General features: G+C 40.0%; 1 protein-coding gene across 1 annotated transcript in view; it reads right to left on the bottom strand.

The window, feature by feature from the left end:
• Positions 1-4,134: 4,134 nt before the first annotated feature.
• The window catches only part of dpp6a (dipeptidyl-peptidase 6a), a 507,676-nt gene continuing 486,555 nt past the window's right edge, over positions 4,135-25,255 (bottom strand). The window contains exons 20-26 of the mRNA XM_036581752.1: positions 19,212-19,406; positions 17,171-17,225; positions 12,705-12,804; positions 10,248-10,306; positions 10,082-10,154; positions 8,648-8,721; positions 4,135-4,819 (exon numbers count right to left, since the gene is read on the bottom strand). Coding sequence (XP_036437645.1) covers positions 4,670-4,819; positions 8,648-8,721; positions 10,082-10,154; positions 10,248-10,306; positions 12,705-12,804; positions 17,171-17,225; positions 19,212-19,406 — 706 coding nt within the window. The 3' untranslated portion in view covers positions 4,135-4,669. The remainder of the gene's footprint in view (positions 4,820-8,647; positions 8,722-10,081; positions 10,155-10,247; positions 10,307-12,704; positions 12,805-17,170; positions 17,226-19,211; positions 19,407-25,255) is intronic.

Genomic DNA, 25,255 nt, shown 5'->3' on the forward strand with positions numbered 1-25,255 from the left:
TATAACAGTACGGTAGTACTAATAGTAATAATAATATAGTAGTAATAATAGTATGTTAGTATCGATAATGACAGATTAATAATAACCCTGCAATTGAAGGGTATAGAGAAGTGTTATTCAAGTTCAGGCCAAGTCCATGACTATACAGTTTAGTGTGTTCCCTGTTTCTGATACACTTGATTTAACTAATCAGTGTATTATTTTCACAAACATTAATAAAGCTACTTTACATATAATACATTCTCAAATGCAATAGCATAAAATTAATGTATGACTTAAAACATTGAGAACATAAGTATAATATAAAATAAAATAATTTTATTCTGCTGTTAGTAATTCTTTTTTAAGTCATATCATTGCTGCTGTCAGTCAGTGCACTCGGTTGCAGGAGTTCAACATGAGTGGCTTTGCGCTGTTGTATTAAGTTCATTTGGTTACCTGTCAGTTTCTCACACAGCTTTTTTGGTACTTTATATCATTACTTGATCTCTGTTTCATTAGTTTTACTCACAGTGACAACAGTCTTGCTGTAGATACCTTTAAAATTAAAAACAGTGTTGCTAAATGCATTTTGGACAGTGAAATATCTGGAGAAACTTTCACGCAACTTGTGTCGCTTGAAACCTACACGAAACTTACACGAAGTTGCACTTGAGTTGCGTAATGTGAAGCATCCTCCAACTCATTTGAAGCTTGTTTTGCTGCAACTTCTGTGATGTATCAGTGAGAAATCCTTCTTTGTGAGTTAGCCTGCTCTCCTGCCTGCGAACCCTATGTTCATATTTGCTAAATTAGGGTCAGAAAGAAAAACCAACACTCCATGATGGTAAAATAATGTTTATTCTGGCAGATGCCTTCATGCCACATTCCACAATGTGCCTCCTCCAAAAATTTGGTCAACAAAGTGATGAGCCTCTGGTTTTGCTGTGTGAAGTGGAATCCCATTACTCCTCCATCCGTTTCCACTGTTCATCACGAAAAGTCCATAGTAATAAGCAGAAACACCATCGATCTCTGAGCCTCGAGCTTCGTCCAGTCCGCAGACAGAAGCAGGAGAACAAGAACGTTAACGTTCAAAATGCCGTATGTACAGGTAACACTCAGATATTAAGAGACTAAAATGATATTCGAGTAACATTTATACACCGAGCTGACGAGACTGGGATTTCACTCACAAAACTACTGTAAATGAAATACAGGTCGGTAAAGAACATTCAAGCTGTCAAAAAATACTACATGGAATATTCGAGCATTAAAAAATAGCTTGGAGTTGCAAAAAGATTTGCCAGCATGCACAATGAACGCATCAAGATTGAACATGAACGTTTCATTCAAATGAAGTGATAAAACAAACTTGAGCCTCAAGAGCTTTAAAAATGCAAAAAAAAAAACAAAAAAAAAAAAAAATTTTTTTCAGGTACAGTGCTGTGCAAAAAGAACAGAACTTCTGCTGTGTTCGACTGAAGCTCCTAACTCAGAGTTTCCAACTAGGTGAAGCCAACAAAGATGCCTTCCGAACTGGGAATTCCTGCTCAGAAAGTCGGGAAGGTTCAGCATATGAGGCCACGTCAATATAGCTGCTAACACAGTCAATCGTAATAAAGTACCACTTCACTCTCAAAGGAGATTACAGTGGTAGTTTCCTTAGAGCGCTCTCAATATAGACAGTTAAATCTACTCATTGACCATGAAGTCAGCTGTTTTGTGAAGATATCTACATTGTGAATGGTAAAGTTATCACTCATATCACTGACGTTAGCTGGCTGGCTTGTTTCTAACAATCAGAGGGGAAAACTCAGTGGGTTTTGTGACCGAATGTCACTCTAAAGCTGTGTCCCAATTCAGGGGATGCATCCTTCGGAGGCCTCATTTGAAGGCTGTCCTGACATAAAAACTCCTTCATATGTGGCCGAGAAATGTGTCTTTCTTTTCCGTGGCAATGAAGGATCCAACGGGTGGATCCTTCACCAGCCAACATATCCCGAGGTTCACTGCGTGCTGGCGAGGATTCGAGAACATGGTGGCGTCAGCAGAGGAGCGAACGGCGGCTGAGGAGACACTTAAAATGTAAGTATTGGGTTTAAACTGAGTTGAATAGCGAACGATACAAATGTTAAAAAGAGACAATGTGGTCTGAAGCAAAGCTTCCGAAAACGAATGTTTCGTTTTGTTTTAGGGAGCAAGGAGCCGACAGAGAGAAGCATCTCCAGCTCTAATAAATATAAAAATTAAAAAAAAACTAAAGTCAAAGTTTCTGGCTCCATCTTTAAAGAACTTTTAAAGAACTTGACAGGAGCGGCGTTTCATGATGTGACGATAAAGGCGGGAATAGCGGTGCTGTGATGCAAACTCTGCTGTAGAGCTGACCGTCTCATTTGAAATCAGCCTTGGCGGGTCTACACAGCCTTCGAAGGACACGCCTTCACAGACAGCGTCCTTCCACGGATGCAGTCCCTGAATTGGGACACAGCTTAGGTTTTCTGGAAGTTCTACATACATCGCTGATTGTGAATATGAGTCATAGTCTAACCAGGTTTCGGGATGTTGTTAGAAATGGAAAACAGCGGCGGCATCTTTGTGTCAGGACTCTTTACTGAAAGATTCACAGTAAAACTACAGCAAAATGTAGTCCTATGTGTAATTATATCTTCAAGCTTCAAACAGACATGGAACGTCTTTTACAAGCTTATGTTTTTAACCTAGAAGGGCTAAAAAATGTTACTGTGACTCACAGTTAGCTCAGTGCTAGCTAGAATCCACTAGGTGCGCTAGCAAAGGATGGTGCTTCCAGGGTTCTTTAGTAAACAAATTAGTTCTGTACAGAACCATGAACACTCAAAGAACACTTTGCATGATTAAAAGGTTCTTTGCATGATGAAAACGTTCTTCAGATTGATGGAGAATGTGCATGAATGTGCTATAGACGGTCCTTTTTGAAAAGGGTTCTACCATTTCATGATGCAAAGAACCATTTAAGCATGCAAAGTGTTCTCTGAGGACTCATGGTTCTATATGGAACCATTTTCTTTACTAAAGAATCTTGAAGCACCAACTTTTTAAAGAATTTAGTGGAGTATTGACATAGTTTTGCCATTTCATGGCCCGGACTGAAGGCCTAGCTCTAGTGCTAACAATACAAACTCACGGCTTCCGTGCTTCCAATTCTGAGTTAAGCCGAACGCAGCAATAGTTTAATTCTATTAGTGCTAAATTTCTGACATCTTCTAGTTTCTTCTCAATGTTGTCCAACGGTTATTGACATTTCTATTGCACAGCACTGTATCATTAATATTCTCTTGGTATTATTATAATTTATCTTATGTACAGGTTTGTTTTGGGCGTTATTAACAAAGGTTCTGTAAAGTGGCTCTTCACACCCATATATGGGCAGGCCTTGGTTTAATACTGAGGTAAAGTTGAAATAATAAATTATAATATCATGCTTCTTCATAACAAAGTCCCTTTTAATGGGCAAAATGGTATTTTAGCATGACATCGAAGCATCTGCTCACTGATTCAAACATGCACAAAATAAAGAGTCCTTTAAATTAAAGTCCACACTGAGACATGATATATTCAGTAATGATATTTCATGGAATGTCTTCGACAGCAGTTGAGTTCTAGTGCACGGATGACGTAATTCCAGTATCTGGTGGTTCCAAAATGAGCCTTAAATGACTGGTGGTGTATTTATAAGGAGGCTCCTTGTGAAGGATTGCTTGCTCCCACAGTAAGGCACAGTGACTAAAACTAGATTATGTGCTTGATTTAGCACTGAGAGACTACCACACCAAATAAAAGTTGAGCCATGAAACAAGATCAACAGTCTTCCAAAACTGGAATGGTCTATGCAGGTGATTAAATAAATATGCTATTTTGTTAATTGAAATTTAGGTCTTCAACACTGATTTTAAATACATACTTGAGGCTACAAGGTTTCCAAGATCAGGACGAAAGTTGAACACTGAAAAACAAGTTTATTGATACCCAAGTAGATGTTCTTTTTTCGTGTGCTACTTTACATCAGAACGACAGACACAAGCACGATCAGACATGAGAGCTTCTTTTTTTTTTTTTCCTCAAAGTATGACCCCGACCCCGACCCCAACCCCAACCCCAACCCCCCCTCCCCAAACCCAGAATATCTTCCCAACTCCCAAACCAGCACCATCAGCAGAGTCTTCACGCTCAGTCTCCAGACTTTGTGCTATAAAACCCCTCTTTCCTTTGAGTCTGAAGGAAGGTTGTGGCGGGGCGGGGGCGTCGATGGTAACTGCCTCCAGCAGTCCGTTAACGTCAACATCAGAGCAGCTTGTCCATCAAAAATGACAGACAGGCCGGAGACCACCTCCTCCTCGTTCTCTTGGCCCCCTGACCCCCTGGCCTGCTGAAGAGGCAGTTTGGGTCGTCAGCCAGACGTCTGCAGTCTGCAGAGCCAAAGTCTAGCAGAAAGGGAGCAGCAGGGGACGAGAAGCAAGCATCCACCGGGGGGCAGTCTCGGGTTACAGTGGGCTAAATGATGACGATGACCTTGGAGGGCAAACTGGGGGAAAAATATGAAAAATGAGAAGAAAAACAAAACGGAGGTCCAAAAAACAGATGGGTTGCATATTGTGTGGCAAAAGGAGCTGGCTTTGTGCTTGGGTGCCATGGGCCAGAGGGGGTGTGGCTAACCCTCGTCTTCGCTCTCTTCCTCCAGAGCCTCCTCAAAGATGTAGTCCGGTAGTCTGAAGCATTCTTCGAAAAAGTTGACCAGCGACTGGCTGAGGTGCTGCCTTGTCTCCTCGTTGTGGATGAAGTGACCCTCATCTGGGTAGATCTGGCATGGGACAGAAACATTAGTGAGGTCGATGCTAACGCTACATTATACTGGCCTCAAAACAGCTCGGATTAAAGCGGCTCGGCCAAAAATCAACGTACATGTTTGGTGTCCTACATTTGCTTCTTCAAATGCACTGCAGCTCATGTAGCTAATAGTGAAGGTCCTCGAGCACTCAGTCAACTGTTTGAAGTGCCAATATTCATATTCTGATATCTCTATAGATTTTATGGGTTTTTAATATGACTGTAAAATGTGACATTTTTGTCACAAAACCTGACAGTTTTGCTCATTTTTATGAATATATCCACTGACCAGCCACTTTATTACGTCCACCTCCTTGTATCTTCACTCACTGTCCATTTTGTCAGCTCCACTGACCATACAGGCACACCAACCTTGTCAGTCCACCTTGTAGATGTAAAGTCAGAGACGATAGCTCATCTGCTGCTGCACAGTTTGTGTTGGTCATCCTCTAGTCCTTCATCAGTGGTCACAGGACGCTGCTGGCTGGATATTTTGGTTGGTGGACTATTCTCAGTCCAGCAGTGACACTGAGGTGTTTAAAACTCCAGCAGCACTGCTGTGTCTGATCCGCTCAGACCAGCACAACACACACCGTCACACCACCACCACGTCAGTGTTACTGCAGTGCTGAGAATGATCCACCACCCAAATAGTACCTGCTCTGTGAGGGTCCATGGGGGTCCTGACCACTGAGGAACAGGGTAACAAAGTATGCAGAGAAACAGATGGACTACAGTCTGTAACTGTAGAATAACATGGTAAGCAGAGCTGATAAAATGGCCAATTTGTGTGTGTGTGTATAAATAAATAGCACAGCCGGCTTTGGCGTAGCTTTCTCGCTATCTAGACTAACTGCTCCAGATGATTTTAGCGAGATTCAGAAACTATATTTGAAATATATTTCTCGGACAAATAACAAATAATGTCAACAGAACATCCACTGAGGAGAAGAGACCTTGTGTAAGAAGATGATGAGTCCTCTTCAGCATTCTGTACCTGTTTGCCCCAGTGTCAGCTCATTAGCTCATCTGCAGCATTTGTTATTAGTCCCAAATGAAAACTACCAGTTTCTAGCATCTTTTTAGCATATTAACACCTATGCTGGTTTTGGCCGAAGGTCCTTTTTCCCCTTTTTGTTGTTGCTTTTTCCTTCCCTTCAGCTAATCAGTTCAGTGTCTCCTACTGATTCTCAGAAATGAAAATTAGGCTGAATATCCATCCCCATTAGCTAACAAATAACGGAATTTTAGTTAGCATCTCGACATTACTGACACTAAATGGACAAAAGTATATCACATAACCAAAAACAGTAGTAGCAACTTGAAGCCTGAACTCTGTCCATACATTTATCCATGTTTATAGATGACAGTATGTCACACAGCGTCAGAAACCACATAAGCCAGTCAGTAACACCTGATGACACTGACATAACCCTGCCAAACATTATGATATCTTTATGACAATTAGCATAGTAACAAGACTGTTATTTTACTCGACAACTCATCTTCCATGACATGTTATGGTCTAAGTATAGTGTTACCAAGTCTAACATTAACATAGTTCGAGGCAAATGTTTGATGATTTAGGCTTGCCATTCGTTCAGTGTAGCCGTTAGCTACATTGGCCCCGTAGGTCCAGTGCAAAACTACAGAAGCAAACTTCAGACACCAAACATGTTTTGGCTGATTGGCTACATTTGAGGTAAAACTGTGCAAAACTGATTTTCTCCCCAGTCCTCACTTGGCTAACTACTAATAGGGATCGTCCAGTGTTTTCATTCGCGCAGCGCTAACTGACCCCGAATAGCAGTCACTTATTATTAGCAGCGTTACCATTACTGAAGGAATCAGGTCTTGAAGGAAAGATCAGTAGAAATTAACAATGTACTTTCAGAAGGTAGGAGGTCATGGCTTGTCAAAACATGAAGGGTCATAGTTTGCCACACATCAGCGTGGCCTACGCGACCCCTCATTCCACGGAAAAGCAGCCATCTTCCTCATTAGCATCCTATTACATGAGAGGAGCAGTCCTGCACAGTAACGGTCATAAAGTTCCCGCAGAGTATCTGACCCTAATTATTTCCAGAGTTATTCAACATCCATCAATTAAAAGAGGGACCTATTAGGGAGCTGAGAGCAAGGGATTCTCCTGCCACACCGCTCTAATTGGATTAGCTGGTGTGCTAGCCTGTATAATCTCTTTAAGTGAGGTGCAGACTATGTGAGTGCTCTAATCCTTCACTTGATGGGGGCAGATCATGCTGCCACAGGAACACAGGGGATCAGTATAGGTCTGTGTCTGTATGCGATTGGTTGGAGTGGCTGGGTTTTGTGGTTTAGCTTCCATTTTAGGGAGCCTTGTGGGCACTTTTTCTGGTCAAGTAGATGGATGGATGGATGGATGGATGGGTGGATGGATAGACAGATAGATAGACAGACAGACAGACAGACAGATAGATAGATAGACAGACAGACAGATAGATAGATAGATAGATAGATAGATAGATAGATACTTTATTGATCTCAAAGGAAATTTAGCAGCCAGTAGCAGTCACACAACACAGGACAGTTATAATAATAAGGGAGATACAATATAAAATATATATATATATATATATATATATATATATATATATATATATATATATATATATAAAAAACATATCTACAGGCATATATACAACGAAAAAAATATATAAATAAACAATCAAGTCCTTGAAAATGGAAAAGGGACAGTGTGACACATGTAAAATGTATATTTCCTGTATAGGATGTATTATTTTCATATTAGAACAAAAAAGTACAAAAAAAACCCCCAAAAAACAAAAAACAACAACTAAAAAAAAAACAAACCAAAAGCTTGAAGTCCTTTTCGGCTTGGAAGCTGAGAAAAAAACTGGAAAGTAGGTCTAATTGCATTAGTTTTTTCACACACACACACACACATGTAGATGTATATATATATATATATATATATATATATATATATATATATATATATATATATATATATAATTAATGTATATAATATATAATTAACTGTATATAACTGTATAGGTACATTTTTCATTCACCAAGGTACAAACAACGTAAATGTCATATATTTTTATATATTTTTCCCAATTTGTTAAATTCCACAAATAGACAGAAATCGTGAACTACAATGAGCAGACCACACCCCTAGAGGACTGGTATGATATTATCTATGAAATCCTTGTAATGGAAAGAATCACCTTCTCCATAAGGCTCCAGGAAGCTAAATTTAAGGAATATTGGGAGAATTGGAAAATGTATATAATCCCCAAATTGCCCCTCTTTTGTTTGAATTTGTTTGAATGTGTTTATTAATTTTTAATTTTTCATTTAGCCAGATTAGTTTTCTCTCTCTAATCAGCACCCCAGGTTCTATCTTTGGGTTTATGTACACATTAGATAAGGAGAAAGGCTGAATCACTTTGTAAGAATAATCACAGACGACATTGTACACAGTGATTCTAAATAAAGAAAATTTAAATAAATAAATAAATAATATGAGCCGAAGTTTGTTAAGTTTAGAGGTGCGTTTACTTATTTTCACTTGGAAAATCCACACAAAATGTTGAAAAACTCTTTCTTATGACTGAATGTGTGTAAAAACCTTATATACACCTCAGCATGTGAAACTCTTTTCTTGTAGCAGCAGATTTAGAAAGTAAGGACTCCTTACTTCTATAGCAGTTAACCTGCTGGCACAGCATAAATCTCTGAATCAGTAAGGCATCGTGCGTACACACGGCCGTCACAGACGCAGGTGGTCTATTACCTGTAGAGTGTAGTTGGCTTTCTCGCTGATTAGCTTGGAGATGAATTTGGCTGTGTGCTGAAAATGTACTTTCTCTGCAAAGGAAAAAGAGAACATTTACATTTAGCGGACACTTTCGTCCAGAGCGACTTAATTAACCACCAGCAGGGGCAGTGTCCATAAGGCAGCTGGAGGTTAAGTGCTTTGCTCAAGGACGCAGTAGTAGGGATCAGCTGGGATCAAATTCATGACGTCTAGGGCCAGAGCCAAGTTCTCTGGCAGCTGTTCTACCACAGCCACCTGAAAGATATGTTTTACAGCACTGGCACAGTAATAATGGACAACTAGATACTTTTTAATCCATCCAAGTGCTGATCTGAACATAGAAATGCTGATTCCAGGTGTGTTTTGGTACCAGTAGTTTTAATATATTTGTCTTAATGAAAAAGATATGTAGATTTGTTGGGTTTGTATCAGTATCAGATTTTAAGAAAGATTTTTGCAGTTATCTGATTATTCAAATAGTCATGTAAACACCATACTCTGATCTAGAAATATGATTAAGAAATCCGATAAGAGGCTGGATTTTAGCTTAGTAATCAGGTTTCTCAGTGCATGTAAACTCTTACTCTGATTTCTTTCGGATTTCTCAGTCTGAGCATGTGTGAAAACAGACAGCGGTGAGCAGCGTTGCCACAAGATGGCAGCAAAACATTTTTGGAGTGACGCTGAAACCATACAATACATTCTTGACGAAATGAAGGATTTAAATATTCTTCATCTTCTCGATGATGTATGTTCATATTTTCAGGTAAAGTGGCGCGATGTTTTTTTTAAGCATGAAGTTTGCGTTTTACGTTACGTTTACCTCCCATCTTCTTCTGTGAGTTTACTGGCTGGTTGCAAAGCAGAAATCTGATTACTGTCTGACTCATGTAGACCCGGAGTTTCCCATTATCTGATCACTCAAGTGCATGTAAACGCGTTGATCGGATTACTGACAAAATCTGATTTTCTGCAGTTATCGGATTTTTAAGTGCATGTAAATGCGTTGATCGGATTAAAAACAAGATCTGATTTTCTGCACTTATCGGATTTTTAAGTGCACGTACACGCGTTGATCGGATTGCTGACAAAACCTGTTTTTCTGCAGTTATCGGATTTTTAAGTGCACGTAAACGCATTGATCGGATTAATGACAAGATCTGATTTTCTGCAGTTATCAGATTTTTAAGTGCACGTACATGCGTTGATCAGATTACTGACAAAACCTATTTTTCTGCAGTTATCGGATTTTTAAGTGCACGTAAACGCGTTGATCGGATTACTGACAAGATCGGATTTTCTGCAGTTATCTGATTTTTAAGTGCATGTAAACGCACTCAGTGACATATCGCCCATCCTTAAAGTATTTAAAGCTTTAAAAACTGAGTGATCAGTGAGGAATAAACCTACCGTCTGCTGTCGGATGAACGATCAAAAACTTCTTATCCACAAACTGAGACGCCCGGTATGCAAGGTTGGTCATCTGCGGATGGAGCCAGAAACAGCACACACTTCACAAATAAAAGTCACCAAACGTTCAGTGCATTTATCTGAAATGGCATTTGAGACAACATACCTCGTACGCCCGCCTGTCTGGTTTAGGAAGCCCCAGGTATCGTTCTGAAAACGCAGACGCTGAAAAGCAGACGAAGTCGTTATTAGAGAGAGGATCTGTTTCTTTTCCTAACCTACACTCTTAAACTGCAGGAGCTCAAAAGGGGTCTTTGGAGTGATGCCATTGAGGAACCACTTTTGGTTCACTAAAGCACCAGACACATGATTTAACTTTAACTAGAACATGAATGATTGCACCCATAACTTTGTCAGAGGTCCACACATTCAGATAAGTGCCTTTAGAAAGTACCAGGTCTGTGCAGAAACTTCTAGAAAACTCAAGCAAAAGCCTTCAAGTGATGGGTACCAAAGATTCAGCTGCCCTTTTTAATGATTAGACACGAAAAAGACGCCTAGACCTTTTTAATTAGGTCCAAAAGTGAATTTAATGATGGGTAAAACAGGTTATGACGCATCAAAAGAGAGAGAGGAGATGACCTCATCTCTGAAAAGTGTATAAAAACATGGAACTCTCTACACTGTATTCGCATGGTTTCCGGAGACCTCATGCCCGACTGATGCCCTCTGCTGAGCTTGAATCTTTTTCAAAGATCCAAAATAGAAGAATTATTAGGTGCAGGTAAATTGTAAAAGGGTGAGATTAAATTAATGCTGTGTCTTAAATGATGGGTACAGAGCCCTGCTGGTGACATTCCATATGAATAAAAAAAAAAATAATAATGTGTGGCCACAACTTAGTAAAGCGTGGGTATGAGATAATTAAGTTGTGACCACTACTTAGTAAGGTGTGGGAACAAAATCTTAATGCGTGGCCACGACTTGGTAAGGTGTAAGAATGAGATAATTAAGTTGTGGACCCAACTTAGTAAAGCGTAGGGGCAAGACTTATTAAGGCATGGGAACATGACTTATTAAGGTGTGGGAACGAGATAATCAAGTTGTGGACACCACTTAGTAAGGCGTGGGTGTGAGAGTGAGGGTATGAGATAATTAAGTTGTGACCACTATGTAAGGCGTGGGAACGAGATCCTAATGCGTGGCCACGACTTGGTAAGGTGTAAGAATGAGATAATTAAGTTGTGGACCCAACTTAGTAAAGTGTAGGGGCAAGACTTATTAAGGCTTGGGAACAAGACTTATTAAGGTGTGGGAACAAGATAATCAAGTTGTGGACACCACTTAGTAAGGCGTGGGTATGAGAGTGAGGGTATGAGATAATTAAGTTGTGACCACTATGTAAGGCGTGGGAACGAGATCCTAATGCGTGGCCACGACTTAGTAAGGTGTAGGAACAAGATCCTATGTGTGGCCACGACTTGGTAAGGTGTGGGAACGAGATAATTAAGTTGTGGATCCAACTTAGTGAGGCGTGGGAACAAGATCATGCCTTGTTAAGCTCTGGTCAAGGATTAATTATCTCATTCCCACACCCTACTAAGTCAGGGCCACACATTAGCATCTTGTTCCCACACCTTATTAAGTAGTGGCCACGACTTAATTATCTCATACCCACGCCTTACTAAGTTGTGGCGACGCATTATTTTTATTTATATGGGATGTCATCAGCTCAAAACCAAAAACTCTCAGAAAGCCACACATGCAGTAGCCTTTTTTCCAATGCAAGTGCAGGTAGGGTTCTTTAGTAAAGAAAATGGTTCTATATAGAACCATGAATACTTAAAGAACCCCTTGCATGATTAAAGGGTTCTTTGTATTATGAAAGGGCTCTTCAGACTGATGGAGAATGTACTGTAGATGTTTTTTTTTAATGGTTCTATATAGCACCCAAAAGAGTTCTTCAATTCTTACGGTGCCAAGCTGGTAACAATAGAAGAACCCTTTTGGGTGCCACTCTGCAGATTCATGCACATTTTCTATCAATCTGAAGAACTCTTTCATGATGTCTGGTCTCTCAAGAACCTTTAAACAGAAGGTTCTTTCAAGAACCATTTTGTAAGTGTGAGCATTTTTAAATTTGACCTGAAATGAAAATGGATCTTTTTTTATCATGTTTCTTTGTGTTTTCTGCAGAATTATTACAGTTTTTAAATTTGTGTTTTTTTTTATTTCGTTTTTCATTTTGTTTTTTGATTTCAGTTTAGGTTCAGTTAGACTTAAAGAGACATGAATAGCTTTAATTTATTTTCTTTTATTTTTTTAAATAATTTTAGTTAATTTTTGTCTAGTCTCAGTTTCAGTTTTAGTTTTTCGGATTATGATGGGCGATGTGATAGTGGATATTTGATATGAGTAAAAAAATTAACAGTAGCCTGAGCTCGGCCAAACACAGAAGAGGTCCACTTCTAAACTCTCATTCGCGCACTGAAATAGTAATTCTGTTTAATTTTAGTTAGTTTTGCAGTGGATATTATAGCTTTGATTTAGTTCTGCTGTATTCATGTACAGTCTGGTGATTCCACGCCTGCTTCTACCCCTGCGTCCACCCCACACAGCTTACCGTAGAGTTCGAAGTCAGTGATGGGTGAGAGAACAGCTCCACACTTCAGTACAGAGTCTTCAGAGCTGAGCAGAAGGCTGGTGATGTATCCTCCATACACCTGGAACATACAACCCACACACACTGAGCACAGCTCTGATCACAACAGCTTACAGAAACAGCCCTAAAGTCTGGATTTTCTACCTGACAACCTGATACATAGTCACTTTTATTATCCTCCTCCTGTATTTAGTGCTCTACTAAATTTTATTTTACTTTTATTTCAGTCTTTTTTTTTCTTTCTACTGCATTTTGTTTGTTTTGAATCACTCTGTAAAGGTAAAAAATACAATATATGACGTAAAAGTGAAGTAAAACCTAATCACCCCAACTGTATTGGTTTATTATGCCTAGACAATGTCACAGTGTAAAACACCACCTGTTTATTTTTCCAGCCTGTTTTTTGTTTTTTAATGAACAACAAATCTCGACTATAATAAACAGAAACATATTTAACAGTAAATTAATTGCATACGGAAAAAAAGAAGAGCAAAGATATATCTGCCTTAAACTGGTCAAAGTGCAGCATGTTTGCCTTCAAACCTTTTCTGCTGCTTTACAACGTATGGACGTTCTTTAACAGGTTCCTGACACCCATTTACAAACATTATTCTTTCAAATAGTCATTTTGTTTATTATTTTTATATGGAACTGGACCTTTCTACTACGCTGTTGCTTTTGTTAGTTTGCTGTTTGTTGATTTATCCATAGTTCTCCTGTGAACACTGTCCAGTTTAGTCTGCTGAAGATGCTGAAGCTACCGCTTTAAAAGCCATTTAAAAGCTTTATTTGAGTGAGAGGGCTACAATCATGGCTTCTATCACAGCAACATACAGCGCGCTGCAGCTGGGCTTCAGCCTGCACTACTACGGATGGTCTGAAGGGTCAAACTAGGAAAATGTGTTAACAGTGTTCAAAGAAGTTAGTGGCGTTAATCGTTTATTATGTTAACCATAACTGCCTTAATATTATTATTATTATTTGTTGCCTTGTTCTGGATGCTGTTAGGTTGTTGTTGCTGATCTCTTTGCTAATTAATCCAAACAAATGTAACTTTATACTCTCCAAGCTCTTTGTGGGGGTATTTTTATAACTAGACACTAGGGGTGCGGGAAAAAATCGATTCTTAGATGCATCGCGATGCGGACGTGGAGGATTCTGAATCGATTCACAAACGTCAAAAATCGATTTTTTAAATATTTAATTTATACCGTAATGTTGACGGAACGCAAAAGGCGGAACTTGGAAGTGTGGAAGTGCAGCGCCCGGACAGTCTGTGGCAGCACAAAAACACTGCTGGATGAGCGAGAAATCCGACCGGCTCCCTCTGCATTAAAGCCAGGTTAGATCAGGAGTCACAACACAAATGATAAGAAGAGCCATTTTGACCTTTCAACGAAAATCAAACCAGCTTGGGAGCCACAACATTTAATGTCCAGTATGTCTCAGTGTGTGACGACCCGTAGATATTTTACTGACACAGTGACCCCCCCGTCTCTACAACGAGACCAAAACTGAAGCTATAAAATCACTAAAGAAAACGGGTAGAATAGCTGTAACGCGCTGCGTGGTCATCCATCACCACTGGATCTTATTTCACCGTAACTGCGCATTTTATCGCAGATGAGTAGCAGCAGCGCCTCGTGCTCCAAACAAGAGCAGTGAATGAGAGCCTTCTAGTTCACTTACCACATCACTTCCATCTGTTTTATTAAAAAAGATACTAGGAGTAAATTCATTATGGATCATTACAAATACTTTGCTTTAAAAGTACCAAGTCACTTTAAATAACAACACCGAGTCACTTAGTCACTTTCAAATGTATATTGTCTCCATATTCTGTATACATTTTGTGTGTATTTTGTGTATATTTAATATATTTCAGTTGGTTTTTCTTGTATTTCTATTTTTACTTATTTACTCTCTGTAGAGTGATTAGCTGAGCCTCACCACAAGCACTTCAATGCATTAATGTCTTGACATGTTGTGCAAATAACAAATAAACTTGAAACTTGAACTCGAAACTTGAGCTCACACAGTGAGAAAATATAAATGCTATATAGAAAAAAAAGATGCATTGAGATGCATCGATAATTGCTTTATAATCGCATCTCCGCCCTCTGAATCATAATCGAATCGAATCGAATCGTGAGGTGCCTAGAGATTCCCACCCCTACTAGACACATTTAAATCTGTGAGGATTCATGCCTAAAAACTCTAAAAGAAAAACCAACAACAAAAAAAACTCCTACCCTCCCATCATTCATAACACAGCATTTTCCTCTTGAAGTACAGCATTTCTCATTGGACGGCATGCTTGGAAAAAAACGTGTTGCCTCGAGGGCCTGTTTTACTTGCATGTTTGTCAGTCCCAGTCCTGGAGACCCTACACCCTGCACAGCTTCATGTTCTCTCCTTCTCTAACACATGCAGTTCAGCTCTCGAAGGGCCTGGTAATTAACTGATGAGGTCAATCAGATTGTGTTAATGTGGGGAAAGCACTAAACTGTTCAGGGGAATAGATCACTAGACCTGAGGCAACTGCTTCATTATGCTACTGTACATTTACAGCATTTGACGGGCGCTCTAATCCTGACTGAATCACAGAAGTGCATCGCTGTCTACTTGGAAAAAAACGTATCCTTGTATTAGTGCAAACAGGGCAGCGTGTTAGATAACATCAAGCTGAGGCACTGCCAGAAACAGGAGCCAGGGACAGCAGCTGATACAGAAATACAGAGATTACATGGAGATTTTAAGAGCAGTTTTTGGACTGATAGACTGGATACATTCTTAAAGATGCTGCTGTACTTGTATTATTTTATTACTCGTACCAACTCACAGACTAGAACACAGTTTTATGTATATTGCATATACGTGTGTATGAGTCTCTGCATATTATTAGTCTTATTCTATTCTTTATTATTTCTTTTTATGGCTTTAATGTACTATTTATTATTCCTCTCAGCATAAGCATCAAACTCAAGGAACAGAACAACTTTTTTGCTATTGTACACTGAGCGCATTTATATACGCACCAATAATACAATCATAATTTCATATTATGATTTCAGCAGTTATCTGTTTATTCAAGTCGTCATGTAAACAGCATATTCTGATTTCTTAGATCAGATTAAGGCCTTCTCCAGGAATCTGTAATCAGTAATCATTTTTTCAGCGCACAAATACCCTTACTCTGATTTCTTTCATTTTTCTCAGCCCCAAAATTTACAGACACCAGCCCACGTTCTAGCCCAGCAGGTACTATGAAGAATGAAACAACGACAATGTAGCAGCAGCAATGAAAATGGCAGACTATGTGCAGAAATGTACCGTTCCAGGCTGTGAAGGGATGTCAGGACTTTTCATATCTTATTTCATTCAATATCTTTCCCAAGGAACCGAACTGTCAGCGGGCTGATGTTCATCTTTGAACGGGCTGAAGTTGGGTTTTATCCACCAGCTTGTTAACTGAATGTTCCTTTCCACCTTAAATGCTACAGCTTGCACAGGTGTCAGAATGTACCTGCGGCACCATTTAAGGTGGAACAGAAAATTCTCAAAACGAGCTGGTGAATCGGAAGCCAAATCCAGCTCCCACATCTTTATCTGGATCTCGGACAGCTTTGATTCAAAGTTGTTAGTTTACAGATTTTCTGTTCCAATCTAGTGTAATCAGGGCTGAACTAGCATAACATCTTTAGTGAATTCTAGAACCGTGTGAATGGAGAGAACATTTGAGAGGGGTGTGAATTAGAGCAAACATTCTAGATGATATAAATGGAGGAAATATTCTAGAGGGGTATGGAAGTGAAGAGTTTCACATAGTGAATAAACATACCGAATGTAGGTTATACACCAACTTCAACCGATTTCTAATATGGCTGTTTTCAGAAATACATTGTTCCCTTTTTTACCCAGTTCACTTCCTTTCCCTCCATTCTTCCACAAACTGCTACTACTTTACCATAAACTGATAGGACTCCAGTTAAACTGTTCAATTTAGTTCATTATTCAACTATATTTATCAATGTATGTTGGGCTGAAAATACATGTTGAAACCCATATACAACATTAATTGATAGTTTCTTGTTGTTTTTTATGTTAATTATTTATTGTATACTTAACATGGTTTAGGTTACCTCTCTCTCTCTCTCACACACACTTCTCCATCCTCACTGTTTACTGCATACATTAATGTTTATATGGCTGCATGCTGCCCTCAGTCACCGCTAGAGATACATGTTCCTGCAGGGTTGGTACTATTGTGACACTGAGTTGTTCTCAGTGCAGGTTGCTTTCAGGAGAAGCTGAGGTTGTGGATGATTGAGTGACTCTGCTGGAGTTATGGTTATTTTCTGTCACTCATATTTTCTGATTTTACCTCTACAGCTTACAGAAACAGGAAAAAAGGTGAGAGTTCTTACCTGTCCGAAAGCTCCAATCCTGGTTTTGTCGATGTACGGCTCTTTTATTAAAGCACTGCGAAACATAACAACAGCAAAACTGTTACTGATCACTGTTTGTGTTGACCTCAACAAACTGTTCCGACAAATAAAACATCCCCTTATAGGTGAATTTGTCTCCAGAGCATTCCAAAAAATAGGGAACAGTCCAAATGAACCAGTGTGAAGGAAGGAGGACATTGTAGAACCATGGAAATGGAGAGAATAGTCTAGAACAATGTTAAGGAAGGAGGACACTGTAGAACAGTGTGAATGGGGAGAACAGTCTAGAACAGTGTAAATGTAGGAGAGCATTCTAGAACAGTGTGAATACTGTTAATAAACTGAATAAAGTAGCTTGGTTAAAGTGGCTATAATTGCCTAGAAGAGGTGTAGAATTTGACTTTATGCTGCTCCCTGCTTGGTGTAAAAATTATGCCCAGCCTTCAGGTGTACTCACACTAGGCCAGGGGTCAGCAACGTGTGGCTCCGGAGCTTCATGCGGCTCTTTTACTGCCCTGTTGCGGGTCCACGGCAGAATTAGATTATTAGGTAAAAATAAAATAATCCTCCTTTACAGTAAAATAAAGCTCTGCTGATCGTTCAACACAGTTTAACAATACATGGTCTAAGACACTGGAGTTAATGTAGAACTGCTAACTCACCGACCTTTAACCCCAAAGATTGGCGTGCAGACTGCTAGAACATCTATAATTTGGTGATGAATGTACTTTAATAATCACTCCAGCTGGTTTCCTGATACGCTTAATCTGCAACGAGAAACTGTCAAACACTAAATAGTTGCGAAGAGGAAGTCAGTTTCTTGTTTGCCAGCTTCTTGTTCGAATCATCCTGTTTCACCTTAAATGGTGCAGCAGTTACATTCTGGCACCTCAGGCACCATTTAAGGTGGAACAGAAAAACTTGAACAAGAGGCTGGCGAATGAGAAACTGACTTCAGCCTCATAAAAAAAAACAAGAAAAAGTTTCCTGCCGGAGATGCGAGAAAAGCGGCTATAGCTGACCTAAAGCTTAAAGCAGACCAAAGTAAGTCTGCGTTTATTTATGTATTTTATATTATATTTTTAGCCTACACTATTACATCAGCACATACTGAGACATATTTACGGCCAAGATGGTAAAATGGACATAAAATGTTGAGGCTCCCAAAGTGGTTTGATTTTTACCGAAAGGACAGAATGGCTCTTCTTAACATTTGGGTTGCGACCCCTGCATTAGGCGATCTGTACCGTGCGCGAGCACATTTGACCCCCAAAGTCCAGTTTGTTTGACTAGTGTGATCACTCTGTACACTGAAGAGGTGGGCTTTGGCATGGTTCAGTTGGACTCGGGCACGATAGTGTGATTGTTAACCATGAACACACACAGAACTAAACACTTTTCAGTTCAGTTGAGAATTTATGGGTTAATAACGGGTCTGGTTTGGTTTGAAGAACATGAATTATAGTCAGCGAGTAAAGCTGCAAATTCCTCCCTCAACATCAGCTGCCACTGTAGAAATCTTCTTATACGTTAACCGAAAATCACTGCACTGCATAAACGATAAATCTAAGGTGAGAGGGCCGCGTGTCAGCGTGCCCAAAACAACCACAAATAAGTCACAAAGTAAGTACAATGATTAACTCAACTGCGCTGTGTGAGAGAGATTTCCTTCAACACAGAAACTCACATCGTAATGATGAAAGCGTTTCAGGCCTGGAACGTTAGCACAATGAGTGCTGGCCAGCAGGGGAGTTAGGAGTGGGGGCAGTTAAGCTTGGGCATGATACGAGACAACTGGGCATAGTGTGAGTACAGCCTTAGTGGAAATTCAGCTGATGACCAGCTGATGCAACAGTCTTAAAGTTATGCCCGGAAAATTTTGACCTACTTAGCTTACGACCAGGCAAAAGCCCTGTTGGTGCAACCAGCCCCAGGTGTGATATGGAAGGAAGGAGCTTCACATCAGTCATGCTTTGTGTGGCTGTACTGGTCTGAATGGTCAGCAGTGTCTACAGTGTACCTGAGGGCCTTCAGCTGGTCCTCCTCCTCGAACCTGCCCAGCCTGCGCTGAACCTTGTGGAGGAGGTTGGTGCCCTGGAAGCCGCTTCCACGGCCGTCAAAACGCATCGCGATAACACCGAAACTGCTGACCAGCACTGTAGCCCAGTCCACCTGGAACTGCTCTGAGATCGACTGCCCACCTGGAGTACTGTCTCTATGAGAGAAACAGAGAGAGAAACATTAATAGTGGAAGATAATTTCTTTGTTGTAATCCCACTCTGTTCTTCCACATCAATGCCCCCCCACCATCCTGTTCACTTAGCCTGCACATCTGATACAGCTAATCAGCTCATTAACAAGCTCATGAGCAGGTAGTATCATTACAAGGCAGTGGTTTAGCTCAGCATTACTGAGCTCTTTTGAGGGATGAACAGTCACAGCGTTGGTGGTGCACTTGCGAGTGATAAACAGCGCCAGTGCTGTTTTTATTAATACTTCTTTCCGGCCAAACAGGCGCTGAAAGTGAAAGTGCATGTATGCTACTCTTTAGTACATTTTTTCCACATTTTATGTTACTTCAGAGGGGAGCAAAGTCTGAGACCACTAGCACAACACTCTGAGTGAGAAGCAGAAAGTTTGAAATATTTTTTTTGCTTTAATGACAGCGTGAACTCCAGCTGGCACGACTCAGATCACTAACAGGGAAAAAAGCATCTGACAAGCACACCAAATCTGACTGAGAGTCGCCTAGAAAGAATTAGATAAAAAAAATCTGATCTTTTTGTACAAAGGCTTTAACATGATCAGTGACACACATTTGGTTACATTTAAAAAGTGACCTAGAAATAATGCAGAATCTTAAATATTTCTGTATTAATTTTATTTTTATTTAACTTTTCGTGTTTTAATTTTCTCAAAATTCGAAAATGTTCTGTTGTTTATTTCCAGGATGAAATTAAAATAATCTCAGATTTTCAATGTGGTCTCAGACTTTTGGACCCCATTTTACATATGGATAGATGGATAGATAGATACATAGATCGATAGATCGATAGATAGATTGATCGATAGATAGATAGATAGACAGACAGACAGACAGATAGACAGATAGATAGATAGAAAGACAGACAGACAGCTAGAAAGACAGACAGACAGATAGACAGACAGACGGCTAGAAAGACAGACAGACAGACAGCCAGAAAAACAGACAGACAGACAGACAGATAGACAGAAATATAGATAGATAGATAGATAGACAGACAGACAGACAGATAGATAGACAGACAGCTAGAAAGACAGACAGACAGACAGACAGATAGATAGATAGATAGATAGAAAGACAGGCAGACAGACAGAGAGACAGAGACAGATAGATAGAAAGACAGACAGACAGCTAGAAAGACAGACAGACAGACAGACAGAGATAGATAGATAGATAGATAGATAGATAGAAAGACAGGCAGACAGACAGAGAGACAGAGACAGATAGATAGATAGATAGATAGATAGATAGATAGATAGACAGATAGATAGATAGAAAGACAGACAGACAGCTAGAAAGACAGACAGACGGCTAGAAAGACAGACAGACAGACCGATAGATAGACAGCCAGAAAAACAGACAGAGAGACAGACAGATAGACAGACAGAAATACAGATAGATAGCAGAAGTATTGCCGTACGTTATTATACAGATGCTAAATAGTAGGAGTAAAGATATATAATAAAATATACTAAAACAACCATAAAGATATAATGTGCAGTACAAAAATAAGTAAGTGAACTCATAAATATCATAAAGGTGACTATGCAGTGGTGCATGTCACATCCAGTGAATGAACCGAGTGACTATGCACTGTAATCAGACTCCCCAGGATTGAGTTGTTTGTAGAAAATATTTTGTTTTTTATTGATTCATCTCTACAGATGTACTTTTGCTGCATGTACTTCATGTGCACAGTGTGTTGGTTCCACTAAAATTAGTGCTGTGTCTAATCTGGGAGGCGCCGGATCTGGTTTGTTCTGGCAGGCCTGGCTGCCGCTGTTGCGACTGAGTTTCAAACAAGCATAGAGGGAATTGCAGGAGTCTTTGCATTATGCAACACAAGTGAAATTTAGTTTTCAGGCCCACTAAAGTTGCCAGGAAGTTTCACAGTGCAAAACCAGCCCGAGCTGTCGACCCGTGTCTCCTCGTATTTGCATCATAAGCCATGACACAGTGGGACTTCTGGTATAATATCTCAAAGAGGTGCAGAAGGAGCTTACACTGCTTCACATCAGCACTAGTGGTCAGTCTGAATTAAAATGAACATACTGTTTTTATTTGTTAGGTGTTTTTAACAAATCTGTGGGTCAGAGAAAACAATGCTTTTATTTCATTTTGACTTAATGTTGTGCTGTAACCTGAACTGGCCATTGTTTATTCAAAATATACAAATACTTTAAATGGTAAAATATAGACACTTGTAGTAGACCTTGAAATATTACATGGACACTTGAAATATTAAAATTTTTAGGTCCAATCCCATTTCACCCCTCGCCCCTACCACTTACCCCTACCCCTCCATTTTACCCGTTCACATCTAGGGGATTTGTTCAGATAGAGTGGTAGGGTAAAGTGTTAGGACTCCATGACCCTCCTATCAGAGGTTTATCAGAGAGACACTCCAAACACAGTGAGACGGCTGTGCGAGCGACCAAAGAAACCTACAAATGTGAGAATTTTCTCTGTTAAATTACGACTGTGAATTGTAAATAACCACTGTATTGTCTTAGTTTAATGTTGTTTCAGCGTATTTTGGTCCTTTTCTTCATAACAAGCATAAAAAAATCGCTAATTGCATGCTGATGTCTCGTTAGCTACCTAGCTAACTTTCCCATTCCACCTTAAACAGTCCAGCTGTTTTGAAGCCTGAAGTGCCAGAATGTAACTTCTGCTCCATTTAAGGTAGAACAGGAAAATTCAAACGAGAAGCTGGTGAATATCTGACTTCAGCTTCATATCACTGAAAAATTAGAGGTGGGTGATATTAAATAATTGCACCCCCCCTTTGAAGGCATATGAAGCCCTAAATGTAACTAAAGCCCAGCAGTGAGGAGCTGAAATTTACCCTCCTCTGCTGTCACTGCAGACTGGCAGTGTCGCCTACAGAGCAGCGCTAGTAGCTGTTAATGAAGTGATGCTCTTTTTATTTGAGGGCCCCATTTTGTAGGGGGAAGATTTCAACAACTATCTCTTGTAACTCAGTTCTAAGGATCAAGGTGACTCTCGAAAACAAGGGGTAGGGGTAAAAATAAGAAATGGGATTGGGCCTAAATGTCCCCAGGAGCTCAGTCTTTTAAACCTACCTGTTTGCTTGAACTAGACTCCTGGCGTTCTTTCTCTGCTGCACGTTCATTAATTCTTGGGCTCAGTTTCTGAGCTGACGTTTATGTTGGTTGAACTGCAGCTGAAATGCATTTGGTGATATGACAGGTAGAACTGAGCGTAAACGCTGTACCCTTAGATTGGGGAAGGAGAGTCCGAGCGCATGTTACGTTGCAGTGCATGCTGGGTGCAGCGCACTGTGAAGCAGGCTCATATTAATAGGAAATCAAAAATACTTTTGTGGGCTGGATAGGATTGTGTCTTGACACATGGGGTGTAAATTTAGACTGCAGCAAAGATCCACTGCCTTCTAAACTGATTCAGGATCAGTTACAACACACAGAAACAGAAACAAAAGAAAGGCTTTTATAAACCGCTCATGTTCAATACTTCATTCTTACAGTTTCCAGTCAAAACAGCCATTAAGTACAGGTTATTCATTTTCAGGAGGTATTTCCGAGGAGGTTAGATATAAGATAAGGAAGGAGAACGCCAAAGAAAAGTAAGTGAAAAAAAGTTTCCAACACTGGAGTTGAAAAACTGATTAAAAGCTACAGAGAAAACGGGCCTCCTAGCAACCAGCTGGAAGACGTGGTAGACAACAGAGCTGCCCCCATCAGATAAACAGCACTTAAAGCTTTGATCTCTGAGAGAGAGGAGAAAATCAAGCTGCTTCAGATCTGAAAACATCCACAGGTGTTTCTGTCCATCCTTCCACACCACACTAGTCTACAGTAAGTGAACCTGAGAAGGTTCAGATGAATGATTCTCCAGCTCTGAGTAATTAACAGCAAATGGAAAAATGTTCAGGTACAATTACAAATTAGTACAGTTCACTTTGATTAATGCACTTCCCTCTCACACCCGAACAGAGATCAATTCACCTTCTCCCCACTCTTTTCCCTCACTCTCTCTCTCACACACACACACTCTCTCTCACACCCTCTTGGCCTCTCTCTCTCTCTCTCTCTCTCTCTCTCTCACACACACACACACACACACACTCACTCTCACACCCTCTTGGCCTCTCTCTCTCACTCTCACTCTCACTCTCACTCTCACTCTCTCTCTCACGCACACACACATCCTTCTCTGTCTCTCTTTTATTCTCTCTCTCTCTCACACACACACACACACTCACTCACTCTCACACCCTCTTGGCCCCTCTCTCCTATCTCTCTCTCTCTCTCTTTCTTTCAGTCTCTGTCTTTCAGTCTCTCTTTCTTTTAGTCTCTCTCTATTTCAATCCTTCTCTGTCTCTCTTTTATTCTCTCTCTCTTTTTCAGTCTCTCTTTCTCAGTCACTTTCGTTTAGTCTCTCTCACTCTCCCTCTATTTCAATCTCTATCTCTTTTTTTACTCTCCCTCTTTCAGTCTCTCTCTTTCTCAGTCTCTTTCTTTTCGTCTCTCTCACTCTCCTTTTCTTTCAATCTCTCTCTCTCTCTCTCTCTCTCTCTCTCTCGTTGGTGGCATAACCAGAGGTCGGTTCTGCTGCAGGAGCAGACAGTGTCTGAGCCGTCTAGATTAATAGAGAGATTAAAATGTGCATGTTAGCTGGATTAGAAGACTTGAGGAGGCTCAGTCTGAGCTCCGGAGCAGAGAGCAGATGAAGAGAGCTGGGAGAGGAGCAGGAAACTGAGAACAGCTATTCAATAACCAAATATTATATTCAATAACTACATTTCTCCATTACCAGGGTGAGCTACACTCATTCTGCTAAACCAAGAAGGTGCAGAAACAGCCATGCTGTGCCATTTTCTTACAGTACGTCATTTAGATTAAATTTATTTCATTTTTAAGATGTTGATAAATGTCACTGTACTGGTGTATCCATCCACCCATCCACCCTTCCATCCACCCATCCACCCATCCATCCCCCCACCCCTCCCTCCACTCATCCATCCATTCACCCATAGATCCATCCTCTTAAAATGAAGGTGCTGCTTCTTTAGGGAACCAAAAGTGGTTATTTGAGTGATGCCATAGAAGAACCTCTTCTGGTTCCTCAAAGAACTAGCAACTTACGAGTGTTGAAAACATTTAAACCTTCAATGTAAAGGTTCTTGTTCTTTCAACTTTAAAAAAAGTTTCTTTCTACTCACATCTAAATCTCTGAACTGTAAAAGAACGGTAAAAGTGTATCCATCCATCCATCCATCCATCCATCCATCCGTCCATCAGCCCTTCACAACCATTTATTTGTAAAAGGTTCTTTAAATAGCCAGCTGTGTCTACATCATAGAGAAGAATCATTTAAATTGCTCTTTGAGTTGGTTCTATATATAATGTTTGACTTTACAAAAGAACCTTTGAAGAAAGGGTTATTATTCCAGAGAGACACACATTCATACAACTGTTTCAGATCAACACAACTGAATTTCACCTGAAACTGCACAAGCTGATCTTTATTCATGAAATTAATACACTTTTTTTTTTCTTTGCTCTGAATATTTGTGCTCAGTAACAAGAGTAACAGTAAATCTGAGTTTGAGCTGAATCAGAGGACGTAAATCCCGTGATAACAGTGTAATATATCACCCAGTTACTGTGCAAAATACAAAAATTTGCCAGGCTTACATCTTACACAGCTAATGCTGATGGTTTTACTTGATGTGGAACATTTACACTTTAATTTGGCAGATGCTTTTATCCAGGATTACACAAAAATGTATATATACACACACACACACACACACA

The sequence above is a fragment of the Colossoma macropomum genome, unplaced genomic scaffold, assembly GCF_904425465.1.
Source record: "Colossoma macropomum unplaced genomic scaffold, Colossoma_macropomum, whole genome shotgun sequence".
NCBI classification, from domain to species: Eukaryota; Metazoa; Chordata; class Actinopteri; order Characiformes; family Serrasalmidae; genus Colossoma; species Colossoma macropomum.